Genomic DNA, 21778 nt, shown 5'->3' with positions numbered 1-21778 from the left:
GGTCACTTATGTACCTGTAGGCCCTCTGCGATCCACTGGCCTATCCCTGTGCTGTACACTTCAACAAGGGATGGGAGGAAGAAAAGCAGATCACAAGTCATGCACATTTAAATGAAGCACAGTTCTGGAAAGTGACTCTACACAGGAAGCAGAGGTGGTTTTCTGCCAACTTCTTGTGGGGCCTTGTCCCTCCCAGCCGCCAAGCCTGAAGCACCAGCCAGGAGCCTGGCTCTGCCAACAACTAGATGCCATGTATACTGACTGTGGATCAACTGCTCTTCAACAACTAAAACTGTGCTGCAGTGGAGTGTCTGCTACACATCTTCCTGGCAGCTCCAGACCTGCCAGGCTCAAGCCAGACAGTCAGAAATGCAATGATGCACACCAGGAGGCATTTTTCTCACAAAAGTGCTTTGATATGCACAGGTGGACTCCATGTCCAAAGCCAAGCACAGACCTAGTGCAGGACTCAGTGGGGTCTCACTCCTTCCCAAAGTAGAACACATCAACCAAGCTCACCCAAGAAGCTGTTCCAATGGGAAGTAACAAACCAACAGGGAATCCAACAAAGCCTTTATGAATGGACACACTGGGGCAATGCAAGAAAGAAACTATTCTTCAGTTCCTATTCTCAGGCATGTTTGCTATTTCATTAGTTACATAACAACTTAAGACAGATGTATCAACATCTGCCACTAGTTTAGCAAACTACAATCAGCAAAACACCCCAGAAAAATGAAAAGCAGTGCAACAGTGCTCTGTAAGTCTGCAAAGGGATCTAGCCAATACTCCTAGGTGGTTACCCAAATCTTCTTTTTGTCCTTCTAGGAAACTACTAATTTCTGTTATTTTAGATTACCTTTCCTGATAGTTTTTAGCAATAGAAGGACAAACACAATTAAGAACTAGCCCCATGTAATACATACAGCGAAAAGAAAAATCTATTTCAAGATCTCCTCAAAGTACTACTAGAAAAGAAAACCCTGTACCTACTGTCCTGGGTTCAGCAGTAGCACTCATTTTTCTCCCTCTTTGTAGCTGGTGCAGTGCTGTGGTTTTGACTTTCAGCTTGGAAACAGCGCTGATAGCACCGATGTTTTTAGTTGATGCTCAGTAATGTTTAGTCTGATCAAGGACTTTCTGAGTCTCATGCTCTGTCAGGGAGGAAGAGAAGCTGGGAGCGAGTAGAGACAGGACACCTGGCCCAAACTAGCCAAAGAGGTATTCCATACCACAGCACATCATGCCCTCTATATAAACTGGGGGCAGTTACCCAGAAGGACTAGAACAGTGTTTGGGTTGGGCTGGGTACCGGTTGGTGGGTGGTGAGCTGTTGTATTCTCTTCCCTCGTTATTTCCCTTATCATTGTTATTATTGGTGGAAGCAGCAGTGGTTTGTGTTATACCTTAGTTACTGGACTGTTCTTATCTCAACCCATGGGAGTTACATTCTTTTGATTCTCTTCACCATCCCTCCGGGAGCTGGGGGAGGAAGTGGAGGGAGTGAGCCAGCAGCTGCGTGGTTCTGGGTTGCCGGCTGGGCTTAAACCATGACAACCTACACAGTTCAGTCAGGAGTCAGAAAACTGGAAGGGCACAAGTTTGTGCCTATAAATATATTTCAAGGTTGCTTGAAACTGTATTGCCAACACAACTGTAAATATTTTAAAAAACCCACATTACACTACAGATTTTTCCACTCCAAGGAGCTTTTTCTTTATAACATTATGTATCAGTGCTAGTTCACCCTTGAAATTAATTTTAAGTGACATGATAGATGCTTCAATTGTAAGAACCAGATAAAAATCCAAGGGTTGCCTTTTGTTTGGCATGACTATTGTTTTTTAAGAATACACATCCAATCTGATTAAAATTAAGTAATTCACATTATTATTCTTACAGTTTACAGATAAACTTCACGCTGAATTGCAGTAGCAATTCAGGTAACTGCAACCTGAAGTTCCTTTTTATATACAAATACTGCAAAGTTGCTTTTTTTAAAAAGAAACATGGTCTTTTACACATGGAGGCCAATGTAATCCAGAATTCCTAGTTTGAGTCAGATGTCAAATCTCACATGATACAACACTGACTCAGCCATCCAAACACGCAGGTTCACATCACAAAACTCCTCCCTGTTATGTTTATGCAGGATGCTCTAGTGAAGTTGCAAAGCTAAATTATCTGATGTAATTAACTGTGCTCAGCAGAGGAGAATCTGTCTGTTCAGTGATCATCTTCCTTGGGATATTTTTACAATACACTCCTCCACTCTGTGCTCAATTCACCCCTAAGATGCTTATGCAGATACGAAACAGAACATGTGATTCATTTGTGTATCCTTATTTTTTTTAAACATCTCATAAAGACAAACAATAGGATAATTTTCCCCTGCAGAATCACACCTTATGAACATTGTAATTCCTCCAATTAATCCCATTCCTAGAGGCAGGAGTAATACCAGCCAATTATCTGGTTCCAGTCATATTTCATTAGTATCAGCTGACACAGTTTCTCTTAGTTGTGGACTTCAGTTATGTAAGATGGGTGGAGAGCAAAACCTCTGTCACCCAAAGATTATTTCTAGACATATTATCTCCACCATCAGAAGAATTTCCCTTGGAATTTGTTACTATGACAATGTGGTGATCTGACGATGGAGGAGTGGATTTACATTTTCTACCCGCTGCTGAAGTCTGTACACATGAGAAAGCAATCACTAATGTTCAGGATTACAGTTTTTTCCAAATCTACTTCTTGTGAATGCATTAGAAATATAGTTGAAAAATATACATATATTTCACCATGTAACTGCCAATGCACAATTAATCTGACAGTCACTCATGGCCTAGACCAGCCTCATGCTGATGTTTCACCAGTCATTAGAAGATGAATAAATAAATATTTTAGAAGACCATGGGAAGATTAAGCTTTATTTAACAGCAGAACTGCTGAATGATAGCCAGCTAAAAATAATAGCAAGATCACGATTTCTTCATACAAAACCTGGCCTCCTTTGGGCTTCTCTTTGCAAGGAATTTGCTGCTGCAGCCATGCAAGCTCTTTTTTTTATAATGCAGTCGTTACAAGGAAGACTCAAAAACTCTTGGAAGCACAAGCAGTGCAGCAGCAGCTTTGACATTCTGCAGCTTCCAAAGAGAGGAAGTTTCCCTGTTGGTTTTGGGACTCATCTGCAGGCTTTTCAGTAGCACCCTTCCCCTGCTCAGGAGACAACTGAGCACCGGTGAGAGCAGACAGTCTTTCAAAACACTTTCTTGAACAGAATCCCATGCTGTTTGGTATGTGCCAGTACACATCTTCTCTCCCACACATAGAAACACGCTGCAAGGTTCTGGCCACCCACCTCAGTCCGTTAGAAGAGGGCAGCATGGCTTTTGCCCAAGGTCTGTGGCTTTGCAGGCATCCTTTGCAACATGCAGTGAGGATGAGGATGGGAGAGCGGCAGGCACATGGCTGTGCAGGATGCTAGGCAACCATCCTGGGAAGGCTCACTGACACCCAGTGCCCAACAGGGCATCTCTATGGGCTTGTCCCTTCGAGGACTGCTTGTGCCAGCACTGCTGCTGCATCACTTAGAATCACAGACTGGTTTGGGCTGGAAAAGACCTTAAGATTATCTAGTTCCAACCCCCCTGCCATGGGCAGGGATGCCTCACACTAAACCGTATCACCCACAGCTCTATCCAACCTGGTCTTGAACACTGCCAGGGATGGAGCATTCACAACTTCCCTGGGCAACCCATTCCAGTGCTTATCACCCTAACAGTAAAGAATTTCTTCCTTATATCCAATCTAAACTTCCTCTGTTTAAATTTCAACCCGTTACCCCTTGTCCTATCACTACAGTCCCTAATGAAGAGTCCCTTTCCAGCATCCCTGTAGGCCCCCTTCAGATACTGGAAGGCTGCTATGAGATCTCCACACAGCCTTCTCTTCTCCAGGCTGAACAGCCCCAACTTTCTCAGCCTGTCTTCATATGGGAGGTGTTCCCTGGGCAGTGCTGGCCCACAGGTGATCCTGGAGGGGTCCAGGGGCAGCAAGAGCTGGTTTTCTGCCTGGCTGCAGTGACAGAGCCTCGTGGCGGGATCTTTCATTTGCTTTGCATTTGTTTTGATCTAGCTGTGGCTAATGTCAGCAAAGGAAGAGAGGAGATTCCTACAACCCTAGTTGGAAAAGCCGGCTGAGAGTTCCTGCAAGCAGCCTCTGCCAGCAAACTGCACAGCAGTTCTGGCAAACCCAGCAAAGGTCACTTCAAGATCCTCCTGATTTCAACTGTGTGTCTGCTGAAATTTTTTGCTTGTGGGGATTACAAGGGATCAAAATGCCTCTATTTCCACGTCAGATGCGCATCACACTTTTGACATGAGAACCTCTGAATAAATCTGGATGGGCATAATTAAAATACTCTTAAAAAGGTGACAAATGATAGAGGCTCTGGACACAAGCTTTGCTCAAACACACAAAATTACAATTTTAACGCCATTGTTCAATTATTTATCTGTCCTGCAAAGCACAGCAGCACTGGGATCGAACTGGGAGCCGGGAAAAAGGAACAGTGAACAAAAAACCTTTGCAGAGGTGGCTCTCTGCAGTCTCTCTCTCGGGTTCCCCGCAGGCCCACACCAGCCAGCGCTGCGGCCAGGCCGCCTCAGGACGCCCCAACTGCCGCTCGCCTCAAGACGCGAGCCCCGGCGCGGGATCCCCGCGTTCGAAACGGGCCGTGCTGCACCGGCTGCCGCGCGGGGTCACCGTCACCACGGCAACGGCGCGCGGCCAGACCTCGTCAGGCAGCGCCGCGCGGCCCCGTGATGCAACTGCACCTGTCTAGGCTACGCGTTGCCAGGGCGACGCCCGCGTTGCTATGGCGACCATCACGCTCATCGGGCAGCAAAGGCGGGCGGGCGGCGGCGGCCTCTCCCGCGCCAGCCCCACGGCCCCGTCCTCCTTCCTCCTCCCCTCCGCAGCCTCAACTCGAGCCATGACATGGCTCGGGGTAAAACTCATCAACCCCCATTCTCCTCCCTCCCCGAACCCCACTTCTTAGTCCAGGTGGTGCAGCTGATCCCTGCCACGGCTAGGTCAGACCCCTCTGGATGTGTGGGGTGCCGCACAGCACAGCCCATCACCGGCCTGTCTGACCCAGCCGTGACAGAGCCAACAACATCGGGAAAAAGTGAAGAAAATTTCTACACACAGCGAGAGAAGCGGTTGTGTCAAAACCCACTGTTTGCTCCCGGCTTGGCAGGCAGCAGCTGTAGATTAACTCTCTTCCTTCATTAGTATCAACTACAGCCAGATCAAAATAAATGCAAAGCAAATGAAAGATTCCACTGCATGCCTGTGTCACTGCAGCCAGGTAGAGAAACAGCTCTTGCTGTCCCCAGGGCCCTGTGGGATCACCCGTGGCTGGCACTGCCCAGAGAGCAAAGCAGTACCTGTGACAAAGAATGTTTGCTGCCTTGGCACAGGCTCTCATGGAAACCCAGCAGTTGCACAGCCAGCCCTGTATTGCGCTTGAGGGGAAAAATGAGCCCACCTCCTCCAAGCAAGGGTACTGTGCTTTCACCTACAGCCTAGGGGATCAGCAGACTCTTCAGAGCTCTCCACTGGCTTATATGTATTTTAATTACAGGTGTTCTCCTGCTAAAGGAGGCTCTGCGGCTCACAAGAGTGGCAAGCTCTGCTCCAGACTCACGCTGCCATGCAGGGGGACAGGATGGGCAGTTAAAGGTGCCCAGACACACACTGAGCAAGGCCAGGCTGGTGCCACCGCTCCCCAGATTTCTTCACCAGCACATTTCCAAACTGCATCACTTAATTACATTAAATGTCTTACCCAAGATTCATATGCAACACTGGATGAAAACATTTAGAGTTGTAAAATGCATCTAGTTCTTACCTTTGATATGCCTGAGATGTGGGAGGTGTACTGAACACATGCGAATATGGGTGATAGGGTGTCTTTTTCAAAGCCTGAATAAGATTTTGTCTATATTCTGGGTCTATACACCACAAGGACCCTTTTCCAATACTCTGCAAAGAAAAAAGAATTAAAAAAAAAATCAAATATTTGATCTACTGGCATAGCCTTATTTATTCAGCAGTATTTGTCAGGAAAAGCAGTGGGTTTGGGGTTTTTGTATGACAGAAGGGAACAGAGTTTGCTTACCAGAGATTACTGCTCCATTAATAACGTATTGCAACTGTATGGTCTAAATCCCACTTCAGGGAGGCGGAAAAGTAAGAATGAATGTCTGGTTGCTCCCCCCATCCCCCACTGCTACTACTTAATATGATTTAATAACACCTGGCAACTTCCCATCATCCCATATTGGAAAAATAAGAAGCTGTAGTTACTGAGTTACTATTAGATGGAAACTTTGAAGAAAACCAGATTCTTTTTCAAAGTGATTTTCTTTCCTTTTGCTGATACTAACAAAAAAACAGGGCTAAAAAAAAAAGGAGGGGTTTAAACACCCTAGCAACTGTTTTAAAAATAAAAGGACTTAATCCTTCAACCCACATGACATCAGTGCTATTATACTACAAGAGGAAATTAATCATCTTTTCCCCCCTAAAGGGAAAAAAATACCCCAAAACAACAACAGCCAAAAAGCCCACAGTATAATCATGTTTTAAATCATTTAAGGATGCTCTGAAACTGTGATCGGTTGAAACAACACTTACCACAATGACCATTTCTGGACACACAGAGCAACTCAAGCAGTCAATCGGTAATGTGAGGACTACACTAAAATCCAGTATTTATTCTGCAGTTACAAGCAGCACAGTTTCAGTTCTTATCTCAATCCCATCAGAGGTCAGGGTGCAGATATTTTGAATTGTTTTGTCTGAGTTCTCAAACAAACAGAAAAATTACTTTCCCTCATATTCCACTAGGAAACCATACAAAATGATAGCTCAGGGGCAGCCTTGGTCTGCTTGAGCACACATAACAACAAACACCAATCCTAACTGTTGACTGAACTCTACTGGCAGGCTTTCAAGGCATTAGGATAAGGCTTTTGGTAAATGTTGATGTTCTCTGGAACAGGCAGGGGAGGCTGCACTACCACCTCTAGCCACCTTTCAGCCCAGGACTATCCCTTTCCCCAGCTCCAACTTTTATCAGTGGAGCAAGGCTTTCAGTTTTGTGTGTTGAAGAACAAACACACACACACACACAAACCCACACCAAAAGCGGAATACTATTTTCTAGAGCCACAAGGAAGATTAAAATTGGACACTTGTTTCCTTTCAAAAACTCCTCATATTTGTGAAGCCCTACCAACTCGTAAGTGCTCTTCTACTGCACGGACTGCTTTAGGATGCAATACACAGCACAATGTGCAAAGTGCTTACGGGTCTCTTTCCAAGCTTAAAGACAGCAAATCTGCTGTAAATTCTTCCCCCAGAAAATGGAAAAATGAAGAGGAAAATCTTCCCCAGCATCACTGGATGGCTGTGTGAGGGCATCTGGCAAGTTCACAGCACTGTCAGACTCGGCTTTAAAGAAAACGTGAGGGTCTGGCAAAACCCACAGGAGCTGCAAACGCTTTCCATCAGACGTGAGCACATCTGCTGGACGGCATGAAAAAGGAACCCCCTTCTCCATGCTGCTCTGGTGGAACCAGGAACATGGGGTCAAGCCTCTCCAGGGTGGCAAGGCTCGAACCCATCTCAACCCTTCTTTCCCAAGGGTGCCCCACCACTGAAGAGTCTATGGGGAGACATCTCCCTATTCCTGACCTGAAGTGGTGCCCTTGCATGGACAAGAAAGCCTAGATTCAAGGGGCTAGAGAGCGTGAACAAGCAAGACTCCTGAACTTTTATCTCAGTAAAACACTACAGCAGATGACTGAACTATCTGCTGCTTGTGTCAGTGGTAGAAGCTGTGTTCCACACATCTCAAACCAGCTTGCAAAAAGGAGGGTGTTCTGTTTAGCCCTTTCAAATATGGAACAATGAGCCAGAGACTTGACATAAGCCTAGTAAGTGACTTTTTCGGCAAAGGACAGAGTCAAAAATAGAATCCAAACCTCTCAAATTCCACTTCTATGCTCCATCCAAGAGCCACAGCAAGAACATAAAATTTCCTTTTAAGCAAGCAATGTGCAAAACTAGAAACATTTTTCAGGAGAAAACCTTTGCTGGATTCCTTATTCCTTACAGCATGGGATAAGCTTTAAAAAAAACCCTATGCTTAAATACCATCTACCTTATTTGTACTTACTGGAACACAGCTTATTGTTTCCAAACTTCCCTGAGGTTTGTTTTTTTCTCATTTACTTCCAAGACAGACTTTTCATCTGCCTTGAAAAGATTACTCCCCAAAACCCATCAGAGTTAGTTCAAGTTGAGGGCCTTGCAAGATGAAGTCACTACTGAAGAGTAACTTAAAAACCTTTCATTATTGTTAAGTTAAATTTGTTTGGCTTGCCCATATTCTTGCAAAAGGCAAAAATAATCTCACTGAAACCCAGAAACTCTCTCACACAAGAACTATTGAGAACAATTACACTCCTTGTTAAATGAAACACTGGGAAGGCAGATTTGCCCTATTTTCACTGCAACTGAGCTGATTTATAATTTAGCACCAAAAACAGCTGCAGTTTAAGATAATGCTCTCCAACCATGTAAAGTTCCCTTTCTAAGATCATTACTTTTGGTTTTCCACAATCACACATGAGAACAGAAATAAAAAGAAAACTGAAGTGCCATTCAGTTAAGAATCCTCCTTGACTGGCAGAGGTGTGAAGAGCTTCGTTAACTGTCTGTAGATGTGTCATTAGTATTCCCGTATACAGAGCAATCACAGGAAAGGAAATCACTGGAACTCAGACCCATCGGTTAGTGATTAATTTCCATCTTACGATACTTGGCATGCTGCTTCACTACCTCCTGCAAGCCAAAAGTCAATAGTGGCTCCTATCAAAAACCAGCAAGGAAGGAGGAAAAAAAAAATTCCTGGGTTACATTTGTCTCCCAGGCAACAAGTGACTGAAGAGTGGATAACAGCCCCCTAACCATCAGGGCACTGGAGTACTTTCAGACTTCCCGACATGCCACCTCCCTCCCTTCCTTTCCTGCCTCCTGCCAATCACAGGTTACTACTGCTGCATTCATGTTTAAGGTTATGAAAAACAAGGGGAGTGTTACTATAAATCCCCTTCACCTTGTCCTAGAGTAGACTACATGTGCACAGCTATTTCAGAGGTACTGATGGAGAGAGGAGCCAACATGTACAAGTTACCTCATAAGTTTATGACTGAATACTCTTTAAAAAAATCACAGTTATGTTTTCTATTCAGAAATCACTATGCCTTTTCCTGTCACTTATTAATACATACATAGTGTATCAGAATATTGTGTACTACATCCCAACTTACTAAGTCATTTGTTCTTTCTCAAACATACAAACCTCATTGCCCCCCAACAATTAAAACCAGTACATTGCCATGAAAAGGTACAATACACTCTGTGTCAAATTGTTTTTTCTCCCAATGGGCTGTATACAAAAGTTTTTAAATCCTAGTTTACACAACCTGTTAGAATCCAAATAAAAACATTCAGTCATCTTTCAGTAGAAATGAAAAAAAAAGTTAGAAATATGAAGATGAAAGAATAGAAATGCTGCTTGTCAGCTCTTTCAGTGGTTACAGCTGGGGATAACAGCATTATCTGTTACTAAAACTCCTTATTATAAACCCTGCAACTAACTGCCTGGTCTTACATATCACCTATCATTTTATTGAGCCCAAAGATCAATTAAAAAAATTGTGTGTTGAGCTCCTTCCAAGATCAATGGCTGGGAAAAAATAAATACCCTGTCTGCATAAAAAATTCCAGAAAATGTTTGAGGGATTTTGTGCCCTGGTTATTTCAGAACAGACTTGAAATGTGTTAGGAATGCAACTTTTTTCCAGGGTTGTTCTTTTCATTGCCATACAGTCTGCCCAAAAATAAAGCTTTGGGAAGAGAGCAGATACAGGAACCACAGAACAGGAGGGCTCAGAGGGAAGAAAGTACGATTTCTAATTGTTCCTTCTGAAGCTATGCTTACACATATGCTTTGAATCCACATGGGACTGTGCTGAAACCAGCCAGGAGCAGCTCTAGGCACCCACATCTCTCACAGCAGCATCACCACTAAGAGGGTCTCTAAAGCAACTGACCCCTACAGGAACATCCCCCAGAAGTGATGCAATGGATGAAGGGGTCTGAACTGCTCCTGCTGCCTCCCTGGTCCTTGCTGCACTGTTCTCCCTGCCCTTTGCGTGTGCCTGGCCCTTCTTCCACAAGCCCATTTCAGTTATGTTCCTCGAAGAAAACTATTTTGCTGGTACAATTTTGTTATTTAAACTCATTAAAGCTGGGTCACATGAACAGTCTGATGAGCACCCAGTGTTGTTGGAAAATGGAGGACAGATGAGGGGATCCATGGAGGGGAACGTGAGCTCTCCCGTTCTGTAGCAAGAGCTGTGGTGACACCTCAATGCAGCTCCTGGAACAGTACACTGACAAAGGGAAACCAGGACTCTCTGGACACAAAGCAGCTTGGAAGAGGAATGCAAAAACCAGTAGTTGACAGAGCAGGGGTACATTGTAGAGCTGGGGTGAGCTGGGCAGCAAGGCTGACAAACACGTCCCCGAGAGCAAGACCAGAAGAGCCATGCACTAGGCTGTTACCAGAGACTCAGATAGTGGGCACTGACACAGGAGTAGGCTCGGAGGCTGAGAGGATATGAACTAAAACAAGAGACCCACAAGTGTGTGAGCAACCCAGCAGCTCTGCATAGGCACCAGCAAGCTACACCAGCAAGCTAAGAATTATTACACCGAACTCCCTGAGTTAAGGACCACAGTACTTCAAACAACAGATCTGCCCTTTTTCTTCTCCACTACCAGACCAGGACAGGATGTGTGGCCATGGCTAGGGTCTCCTGAACCAAAAATGTCAGCAGTATGAATTAGGCATATGGCAGCTGCTCAGGCTGAAGAGGTGCAGCATACCACTGAGTATAGTACACTGCCTGAGAAATGTGCCATGCTTGTTATAGGGGTGCTTCAGGAACTAAAAGCAAACAGAAAAAGCAGAAATTTCTTATTACTTGAAAAAAAGGCAATTCTAACTAGCATCTGGAATCCCAAACTATCAAATCTTGAAATCACACCACTGTGACTTACCAGTCCCTGCCTAGCTCAGTGCAAGTTGTTGCAGTTGTTAACACAGGACCTGCAAGTAACACTAAGGACACCTTCTGCAGTGATGAGGAACCTTCTGGGGTCAGTACTCACCATTACTGATCTAAGGGTTTGCTCTCATGGATGAAACCTACTATTACAGAAAATTATCTCTTTGCAAGTAACAGTGGAGAGATTACCGGGTATCAAAGGTTCTTACTCTAAAGAAATATTTATCCTGAGCTCATTGTGCCTAGTTGCTCTGCAAGAATAGGTTTCAAGCAAACCCCTCACACAGATTCACCACCAAGTTTATCCATGGGAACATCATACATTCAAGTATGCCATGAGAGCACAGAAGTGTTTCTATAGGATCAAAAATAACTGGATGATAGAAATATCCACGATGTCACAACAATTTAAAACAACGATTTGAGTAACTACAGCCAGCACCAAAACCTGACAAAATTATTGTTTCAGACCAGAAATAGATGTCTGTGTGAAAGGTAAAAGCGAGAACAGCATTTCCCAACTTCTACCTCTGCACCACATCTCATGTGGCAGCATGAAGTCATCAGCCTCCTCTTCACCAACACCGTATGCCTAGAGCCACTGCTGAGGGCTCCCATCTGCACATGAAGCTGCTGGGGTGGTGAAAGCACACCCAGGGCTGCCAGGCAGCAAGGACTGGCACAAGAACAGGCATCATGAACACGTCTACCCCCAGAAAGAGCAGGGCCTTTCATTCGCCACCCAACACCGCCATCACCCAAAACACAGAGCAATTCTGGAAACCCTGACTAACGCAGTTTTCTGACTGGTTCCCAAGGACAGCAAGTGAACAGCAAGATCTCCTGAACTCAAATTCTACTCTTCTCATCTTATGAAAAAAATCTGTTTCATTAGCAAAGTGAAGGATTTTTATAAGGAGATGGAGAGGCAGGAGAAAGGGAAGTAAAATACTTCATGACACCCTGTCTTCAGCTCTGAAAATGACCATGAGGAACATAATAATCACTCCAGAATCCCCCTCAGGATAGAACGGCTTGCTTAAGTAACTTCCTTGCACTATGCAGACACCAGCCAAGTGACTTCAAAACCATCCCACAATACAACACAGATTACACATCCTTCTCCAAATATGCTGCTGCTCTTGCAGATTTGCACACATCATGCAGGCACTGTGGGAAACAAGTGGTTTACAATGACAAAATTCATTCAGGGTAAAAAATGCAGGTCTACTGCAACCACTGATGCCACGCTCAATCAGTGCTGCAGCAGCAAGGGCAGAGACGCTTTTCAGTATCAAATGAGAACTTGTGCAACCAGCAGTGCTACTCTAAGGCCAGTTTTGCGCTATTCACTTGCAGACAGTGATGCAGAGAAGGGCGCACCTCACTTTTTCAGTTCAGCTAACTACCCCTCACATTATGATCATGCTCCTCTAAATGAAGGGCATCACTGCTAAAATAGGACCAACTCAGAATTCATTTAATTTACATGAATTCAACTTCATCTACATGAGGCAGAATGAGCATACTAGTATCAAAACTGGGGAAAGGTACTATATAACAAAGTTTAAACTATTTATTTGGCAAATGCTCAGGAAGATTCAAGATTAAGATGCCAAAATTGGTCCACTGGTCTGTTTAAAACACTTGTTACCTTTACTCATCAGTATTTCAAATTATCAAGACAGACATCATCTTGCTTGCTCTGCTAGTCTACATTGGTTCTGCAGTTTTAAATAGTTTTTATGAGTGGTCACAGATAATAGTAAACCTTTATCCTCTTTAACAGCTATGCACCTTGCAGAAGAGGCTCCCTGTTTAAACAAATGAAGTAATTTGCAGAAAGACACAAACAGAGCACTTAAATCATTTGAGGTCAGCTGGTTTAAAAAGGAAAATACAACTGCAAAGGAATTCTTAAAGAAAGAAAAACAAAGCCTCTGCCAAAGATTGCTATTATTATAAAACACATTCCTTAGATCCACTGTAATCTCACATAAAAATTACAAATAACTATTCATGAAGTTTAAGAGTAGATTTTCTTCATTCTCTTCCAACATTTGTAGCACAGACCAGTGAAATTCTATACGGCCTGTTTGAAAGAATTGTACTATCAACCTTAACAGCCATTTTAATGACAGTAACAACTGTATGGCAAACATTTAATTTTCAGAAACCCTCACATAAAATCCCCCTTTTACCTATGAACTCAAAAGAGTAAGGAACTTCCCCTGCCCTTCCAAGAAAAGTCAGTAGTGTTGTGTGACAGCCTGACACGAGGAGAAAATTAAAGTATCATTTGCATGCAGCATAACAAAACCCTCACACCCACTTCTCCTGCATGTTTTCAGGTCTTTTTTCAGTAAACTAGCAGTCACAGCCTAAGCACAAAGCTGAAAAAGAGCCCTGACTAGCTAAAACATAATTACATAACCATAAATATATGCTCATTTAATGAATGAAGTTAAAGGTCTGATGGGAAGGCTTGCTGGAGTATAGTGTTCAACCCAAGTAAACCGGTTGCATCAAGAAATCACCAGCTCTTCTGAAGAAAACAAAAAGCGGGGGCTTTTTAAATCTTATTTTGCTCCAAGTAAAAACATCCATTAGTTCAAATCACACAGGTCCAAGTCACTGCTTTCATGCTCATCTCTTGACAATTTAGCTCACTTGCTCAATGAGCTACCCCAGACACTAACACAGCTACCAACCTTTTAAACCCCTAGTTTGCCTTTAGAAAAACGGCCCGATTCTGCCCCAAATGGCATGGGGGCATTGAACATCTTCAGGCCCCTGGTGTCCTTCCAAAACAGGGTAAGTAACTTCCCTGAGAATGAGAAGTATGATTATAGTGGAAAAGGACTACTTATACTTGAAATGAAATAAAACAAAAACCCCAAACCAAACAGGAAGCCAAGCATGCAAATAAACAATGCTACAGGATTAATGAGGCTAGACCAGAGCTGGGAAGTTACAGCTGGAGAAAAGGAAAGGCTGTGGCATTCTACAGCCAAAAAAGAATCCAAAACAAAAACCAACCCTATTTCAAAGGCAAGATCCAATGCAAGATCCTGCAACACAAGAAAGTGCTACGACTGTGCAGTGGTCTTCCAATGTTAAAAGAGCTCAAGTCTCACCAGCACAACACGTATTAGAAGTTTTCTTTGTACCTGTGGGCTTGTATGTGCTATCAGAAGGAAGAGCCCTGCTCCCTTCAGCACTGCCTGGGAGTCTGGCCCCCACACAGACCTCTGAAGAGTGACCCATACACAGGTAAGCACAGGTCCTTCCCTGCCTGCCACAGGTAGGGCAAGGAACTGTAAGCAACAGCTCACAGCAATGGCTGTGAGACAGCACCCGAGGGACTGTATTCAGGTTTTATACAAATGAAGGCCTTCACAGGCTTTTCAGCAGTTTTTTGCCTCAGCACTCCCCCTCTTGAGTACATAGAAATCAGAAACATCTTCTAATGCTTGACCTGGACACCCAGCAACCCAAGGCATGTCCCCAGTGTCCAGGCTTCTCATCCCACAAGGGGCACTTCAGCACCAGGTCAGGAGTGATCCTCTGCTGTTACTCCAATCACACTGACTCATTGCCAGGTAACACCACGGACACAGCTGGTCCACTGCTGCTCCTCTAGCTCCTCCACTGCTCCTGCAGCACACCAGCACCTGTATGCCCATTAGTACAGGTAAGCTCACAATACTACTGCCTACAGCCAGCAGTGGGTCTGCTACACCACAGTATCTTCACACTGCTCTCATCATTAAACGATTTCCTACAACAGGCTCAGGAGGTGTTGCATTATGCACCCAAGAGTCATATTCAGCCTGTTAAATATCTCCTTATTGAGTTTATATGCACACCACCCTATAAAGCTATAGGGACTGCCATATGGAAATCCTGCAAGTAACTGAAGAAAGCAGTGTCGTTAACTGCCCTTAAACAATACCTGGCTCCTCTAATAAAGTAGCACTATGTTGTTTCACGCTAGTGCCTAGCAACACCAGACATTCCCCAAAGCCTCCCCAGGCTAGGTGAAGTCTGGGCACTGAAGAACACAGGCTGTGACATTGCTAGGGAGGAACAAAGTGCAAGATCAAACAGATGTAGGGAGACTGGGCTGGAAAGGCAGGAGAGCCCAGAAGACAAGTCTGTCAGGCTTACAGGCTGTCACAAGGCATACTTGAGGGAGATTAGATAGCAAGTGGCATTAATAATGCTTTTTCAGCCTATAGAATTCCTGTGTACACATGGAAGGTGTAATTACCCCTACTCTATTGAAAAGAAAATTGAGGATACACAGAAACAAAAGAATAAAAAGAGAAGTTAAGTGCTCAAGGTCACCTATAAAGTCAAAGGCAAAAGAAAAAAATCCCGGAGTCTCCAAACCACAGCCCATTTAGCAAGGAATGCTAATTTCATGTCGATGGGGCACTCATTTAAATACCCACTGGTCATCTGATACTCTTCATGTTATCTACATTATACAATTAGAAGAGACACAAATTGCCTTTACTTACAAACACACAGTGATGTTGTGCACAGAAATCCAGTGACAATTTTAAAACACAACCCTTCACACAATAGATATTAAAAAATTGTTCAACGCTTATATCCGTACTAAAGGTTCACAGGTCACTTTTCACCTGCTACTGTATTAATGATGAAATAAGCCAGTGAGTGAATTTCCAGGGGAAGGGGCTAACAGCCAGCAGGGACTGGAGGGAGGGAGCAGGTCACACTAAATCCATTAGCAGTGACAAATAAAAATAGAAATAAGGAAAACCTGACAAACACTAATGGATTTGCACCATTTCCCCCATAACTGTTTATTTAATGTAGGGGTTTTCCTTACTTAGTATTTAATATTAGTTCACATGATGAACTGAGGGGGAAAACCAGGCACTTAGGTAAACAGTTTGAGAAGCTGCCTAGATGTAGGGTTTCCAAGTGTCCCTGGGCTCTTTAGGGAAACAGCCCTGCTTGGCAACCTCAACAGATCCCTGTCCCCTGCAGCAGCCACACGCTGAAGGAAAACCATCCTCCTGCAACAGAGACCTCAGCGTTACCGCACATCTACGAACACACAAATTACTTCTGCCACTTACATACACATACTTTACTCTGCTTGTGTCCAATTTCTACACTGTGTTCAGAGATACTTCTTTTTTACTACCACTCCTCTTTCTCTCTCCTCTTTCTCATGGCTGAATGAAACCCCAAAAAAGCAAAACCAAACACCCTCCTTGCTCCAAACATCCTCCAAAATGAGGCAACTTCTTGTCTGCATTTGAAGCCTCCACCTCATTCACACAGTGCAAGTCACAGCCAAAATGCCACAAGCCCAAACCTCATGGACTCTAAAAAGTCTGGGACTTGACCCCAATCCGGTACTTTTGCATGCATAGCAAGAACACACCAACATTCCTTCCTCCCAGATGCCAGGTAGTGTCACACGGCTCTAGAGAAATGCCTCCTAAATTGCCAAAACTGATCAATGGCTTTGCAATGAAGGTGAACCAGGGCAAGACCGTTTAGCTCCAGGAGCAAATCAGCCTCCTGTGGGGAGGTCAAAATCCAGCTGCTTCAGCAAGCGGCTCGCTCTTAGACACAGGGCACCCTGGTGGGACTGAAACAGCAGTGCCTGAGGGAGACAGCCTTCCTCACCTGGCTGGATCTGAGGTCTTGCTTTTTTTGTAACAGAGAACAAGAGGAAATCCCATCGGAGAGCACACCACTGAGACCTACACACGGACATACAGGGAGCAGCAAGCCCCCGCCAGCCTGGCTGTGGAGGAAGAGCACCACCACCTTCAACATCAACCTCTTCCTGCATCTTCTGGGAAGCCAGCCATAAAAGCCTTCCTGGGAGAGGAAGAAACACACCTCAACTGCACCAAAGGCTTTCAGCATGGGAAGACTGATCTCAAGTGCACAAGGGAATTACATACCTGGGCAGAGAGGAGGAGTGGGCTGCTAAGGGGCCTGCCTGCCTCCACTGACTACCGTGTCACAGGTCGTTAAAAAGCACCATGTCTTACTTTTAGCTGTAACTTTGGCCATGCAAGCACAATCCCTTGCCCCACCTGCAGGTGTATGGCACCAGCCACAGCTGGGGAGCCTGCACCCAGCCCAGGGATGAGCATCCTACCACGAAGGTCAGGGAGGAGAAGCAGATGAGAAATTGTCCTTCTCAGCAGAAGGATGCAGTGCCAATGAGCAAAAGCAAGCAAAATCACCAGGGCTCATCCAAGTCATCCTGAGGGTGGAGTAAGTTAAAAGGAACAATACAGGAACCTCTCATTGTGCGAGCAATTAATTCAGATGTGTTTGCATTTCCTCCCATTTTTACTTTAAATCTGCTGTAGAAGCACAGCTTGTAAAGACAGTAAGAAAATGGACTTGCTTAGCCTTCAAAGTTTTACTCACAGTAAGATTCATTAAAACTATGAGAAAACTCCCTTTACTATTTTTCTCCCTGCAGCACATCAACAATAGATTTGACAATTACAGGGGTTTTGTTGCCTTGGGTGTTTTAGGTGCTGTATTTTTACAAGCAGGGCTACATGGGTCACAACTCTTAAAATGCTAAAAGCAGCATATGCAACAAAAAGCTTGGCATGAGAAACTTCTGCAGCATGAGCCACTCAATCAAGTGTATTTTAGAGTGGATAATTGATACTGTATTTCAGCTTCCCGGAGCACCTCCACCAGTAAAACAGATTTGAAAGTGTGCAGACAGTTTATTAAACATGGCAATGTGATTACGTTTGAGAAATAAGATGTAGATTCACTGGTGTGCATAGACTTAAAGCAAAAAATTGAATATTTAAATCTATTTTTTTTCCAAAGAAGCTAGCAAGCTCCTGATCAAAACCTACAGCTTGGCAAGAGTAGGATTCACAGGTTTATTCATGTTACTTCCCAGGCAGACTAGTTCTGCATTAGCAGAGCATTAATAAAATTCTAAATACTTAAGGATCCTGATCCAATACAGATTCTTCCTCTGTTTAAAGTCCACCTTATTTTTCCAGATGTGATTCCAAACCCCATAGTGATTTTGCTATTTCATACAAAAAAAAAAACAAAGGAAAAGAGGGTTTCCTCAAATTCACAGAAGAGACTCAAAGGGCACGTGGTGGAGGCAGCAGCAGTCAGCCTGCAAACCCACCGAAACAAACCCACCGAAACAAACCCAACAGAAATAGAAGCGTCACTCCTCAGGGTGCTCTTTCAGCTAAACTGGTAGCAAACGGGATGTGAGCATCAAGGCACTGTGTGCAGAGAAGAGGTTATTCAAAACAGCAAGTTCAGGCACAGACCGGGTCTTTTACCCAGCAGGGAAAGAGTGGGAGGAAGGGGAGAAAAAAATAAGCTTTCAACCCACACACTGCAGCCCTGCCTATTTGGGTTTTCCCCGGTTCTTCTTTTCAACTGAATTACCTCGCACGCAGTCGTTCTCAAGTGCGGTGTTCACAGGCAGCCCCCATGAAACAGGGCTGCATAGGAAGCCGCCAGGAGCTTTTAGTGCACTGTGAGAAGGAGGAGGAGGGATGACAGGGTCCTTGCGAAAAAGAGAAAGAGGAACTGGGGTACTTATCAAAAGACACACTGTCCACTGCTTGGCTTGAACTTGAGAATGGAAGAAAAACTGAGCGTGGAGCAGGAGGAGGGGAAAACCAGAGAACAACACATCTAGAAACCTCTGGAAATTCGAAAAGCTGTATCAGCTTCTACACTGGGCTCATAGTCCTCACCCTCCCAGTCCTCGGTGTTCACTAGCAAGCTATTACTCTTTCTGATCATCATATATGAGGAGGCTGCTGATCAATATTGCACAAGGGTTATTAGTGCTCAGTGATTAAACATCAGTGTATGAATTTATCTAATTTAACATGCCTGAAGTGGAAGGAAACAGGGAGAAACAACTTCTGAGCAGACTCCAGTAATGAAAATTGACAACTTGCCCAACATCAGATGTTGATGCTGTTAAGAGTTCAGAACTAACAAGGATGAGATGATATATGATATTCTCAGAAGGATGCAAAATTGTTTTCCTCCAAATTATTCATGATCAAATATGCCTTTGAACAGATCCACCATCTAAAGGAAAAGAAAATCTCATTTAAGGATGCCAAAGCAAGGCTATTTTGATGACACAGGTGTCATGCAAACAGGCATGCTGTGACCTGAGTCACTGCTCCAGGTCTCCTGTGATCTTTTCTCTATCAGTTTCACACAGGAAGCCTTCATGTTTGACACACCAAAAATAGCAGATGGTTTACAAAAAACCTTGCTTCAGAAAAGGATCGCCAACTTTTTTCTCTTACGAAATGCAAATGCACTTTCAGCACAGTGCAATGGTGATTTAAAGCACTTGTCCATACCACACATTCCTCAGACTGACATCTATGAACAGTTCCATATCAGTAATGATGGAAGTAAAGAAAGAAAGAACTAAGTGGAGGGAAAAAATTACAAAAATAGCAATCATAAATGAATACCTGAATGTGAAAAGCAACCAAAAATAACATACAAACTCCTTTATGAAAAACATATGCCTAGAAAGATATGTCCGAATGGCTGAAGACCCTATCTGAAGGCTCAGAAAAAAGGAAGGAGCACCTTATAATTGATTTCATTGATCCTACTGATAATGAAAAACTTTGACAGCAGGAATCTTACCTTTCAAAACTGCACAATGAACCAAGTCCTGCTGTAAAACAGTAACCAGCCCTTGAGCATGCCGGTGGTGTGAAAACATACTACCGTTTGCTCCACAAAAGGCAGCCAGATGTACCTGTGTAAAAGCACCAGCCACTGGCTGGCACCCTCCACAGGGTCCTTCTCTTCTCTTCATACTTGTGCCAAATGACCACAGATGCTGACATCTGCACTACACTGACTGATGATCTCTGTTGCTCTGTTTTCCTTGCAGACGCCTCTCTAAGGCAACACTGAACACACCACCACCAAGAATTTGAAAGGAACTTGACAGATTACAACTTACTGCAACACCCAGAATCTGGCTTTAATAATGCCAATTCATAGTATTTTCAGTATGTTGGGATTCTAGATGTCTCCATCAGAAAGCCATGAGATGGTGCAAAATCCCAGGACGGGACAGGACATGGGCACCACACAGAAGTATTTTTAGCTGTCTTCACTTCTGTAGAAGAGTCTGAAAAAGACCTTAAAGGCTCTAAAATAAGGTTCACCCTCTCTCCCCCATTATTTTAGATGACATGATTTTTAAAGCCACTTTCAAAACTTTCAAGGCCCAAATCTCTATATAGGCACCCCCTCATCTTTATCATATCCATTCATAATACTACACACACACACACATACTCCTAGATGCTAGCATTACTTGGTCTAACTTAAAAGCCATGCAACACAGAGAACTTATTTGGGCAATTACAGAACTGCCTCCCATTCCAAACAAAAACATGTCTCTGTACAGAGTACAAGAAGGCTGGGGCTACATGTGGCATGGACTGGAAAGCTATTTAGACCAGCTCTCGAACTGTTTTATTGTTTAACCTGATGCCAAACAAGAGGAACGGACAGAAAGTCAAAACAGGAAAAAAACAAGAGTTTAATACTGATGGAGCAAATTCCCCCCCTTTTTAATGCATGTCTAAAAATTAAAGGCTCAGAGTGCAAATTCAGCAACAAGTTTGTGAACCCTGTTTTATAAATTGCAAGGGAAATAAATTGAAGTTGATGTGGCACACAAGTGGATAATTCTACCATAATTAAGACACGGACTCTCATCCCGTCAGCTCAAGCCCAGCCAAACACATTTTTGGCATACTACACACTGGAGGGTGAGTGGGACTCGAGTGCTGGTGAAGAAGCAGATGGTAATTAGCAAAAGTGGTTAGATCATAAGCATGTTTACTTTGAAACCAAAATAACAAGCATTTTAGCTGGGGGGAGGACATATTCCCATTTTTTTCCTAGTCAGCAGAAAAACAGGAAGAGAAAGCAAGATCTTTCATTTCAATGCTACAAATTAAAATCAAAGCTTTCTAAATGAAAATGCTGTATTTTTTAATCAAACAATAACACAAAAGCTTGTCTCCTAATGGAAAGGGTCATAATTACATTTCTGCTTTTCCAAATTCAAAGTTCCTCAGCTCTAAAAGCCAACAGCAAATGACACATCAAAGCAGACCTGCTAAGCCAAGAACAAGGAACTTTTTTCTTCCAAACAAAAGCAGCACTGCCCAAAAGGCAGTGAAATCTTACAGGTGTTTTAGCAAAACCTGAAAGGACAAAAAACTAGTTGAAGTGTAGGTGTTTCACTAAATTTTAAGTGCTGGTTTGGCTTGGAAAAAGCAAGAGAGATGGTTCAGGTTAGTTAAGCTCTTAATTTAGAGTGAACTGGTGAAGCTAAACTGGTAAGCAGTTGTGCCAACAGAACACATTTGTCCCAGGGAAATTTTGCAGAGATGCACCACTATGGCAGCATCTTGTTTTCCTAACGCAGAGATACAAGTAAATAGAAACCTCTGTGTGACAACCCAAATCCATACTACCTTTTGCTCCCA

At 43.8% G+C, this 21778-nt stretch overlaps 1 protein-coding gene across 3 annotated transcripts in view; it reads right to left on the bottom strand.

Moving 5' to 3' along the window:
- Nucleotides 1–21778, bottom strand: part of FOXN3 (forkhead box N3) — a 137737-nt gene that overhangs the window by 101260 nt on the left and 14699 nt on the right. For all 3 annotated transcript variants that reach the window (XM_034061934.1, XM_034061936.1, XM_034061937.1), the window contains exon 3: nucleotides 5921–6054. In XM_034061934.1, coding sequence (XP_033917825.1) covers nucleotides 5921–6054 — 134 coding nt within the window. The remainder of the gene's footprint in view (nucleotides 1–5920; nucleotides 6055–21778) is intronic.

This window comes from Melopsittacus undulatus, chromosome 4, assembly GCF_012275295.1.
Source record: "Melopsittacus undulatus isolate bMelUnd1 chromosome 4, bMelUnd1.mat.Z, whole genome shotgun sequence".
NCBI lineage: Eukaryota > Metazoa > Chordata > Aves > Psittaciformes > Psittaculidae > Melopsittacus > Melopsittacus undulatus.
The sequence above is the reverse complement of the archived record's forward strand: the minus strand, read 5'-3'. Positions and strand labels throughout refer to the sequence as shown.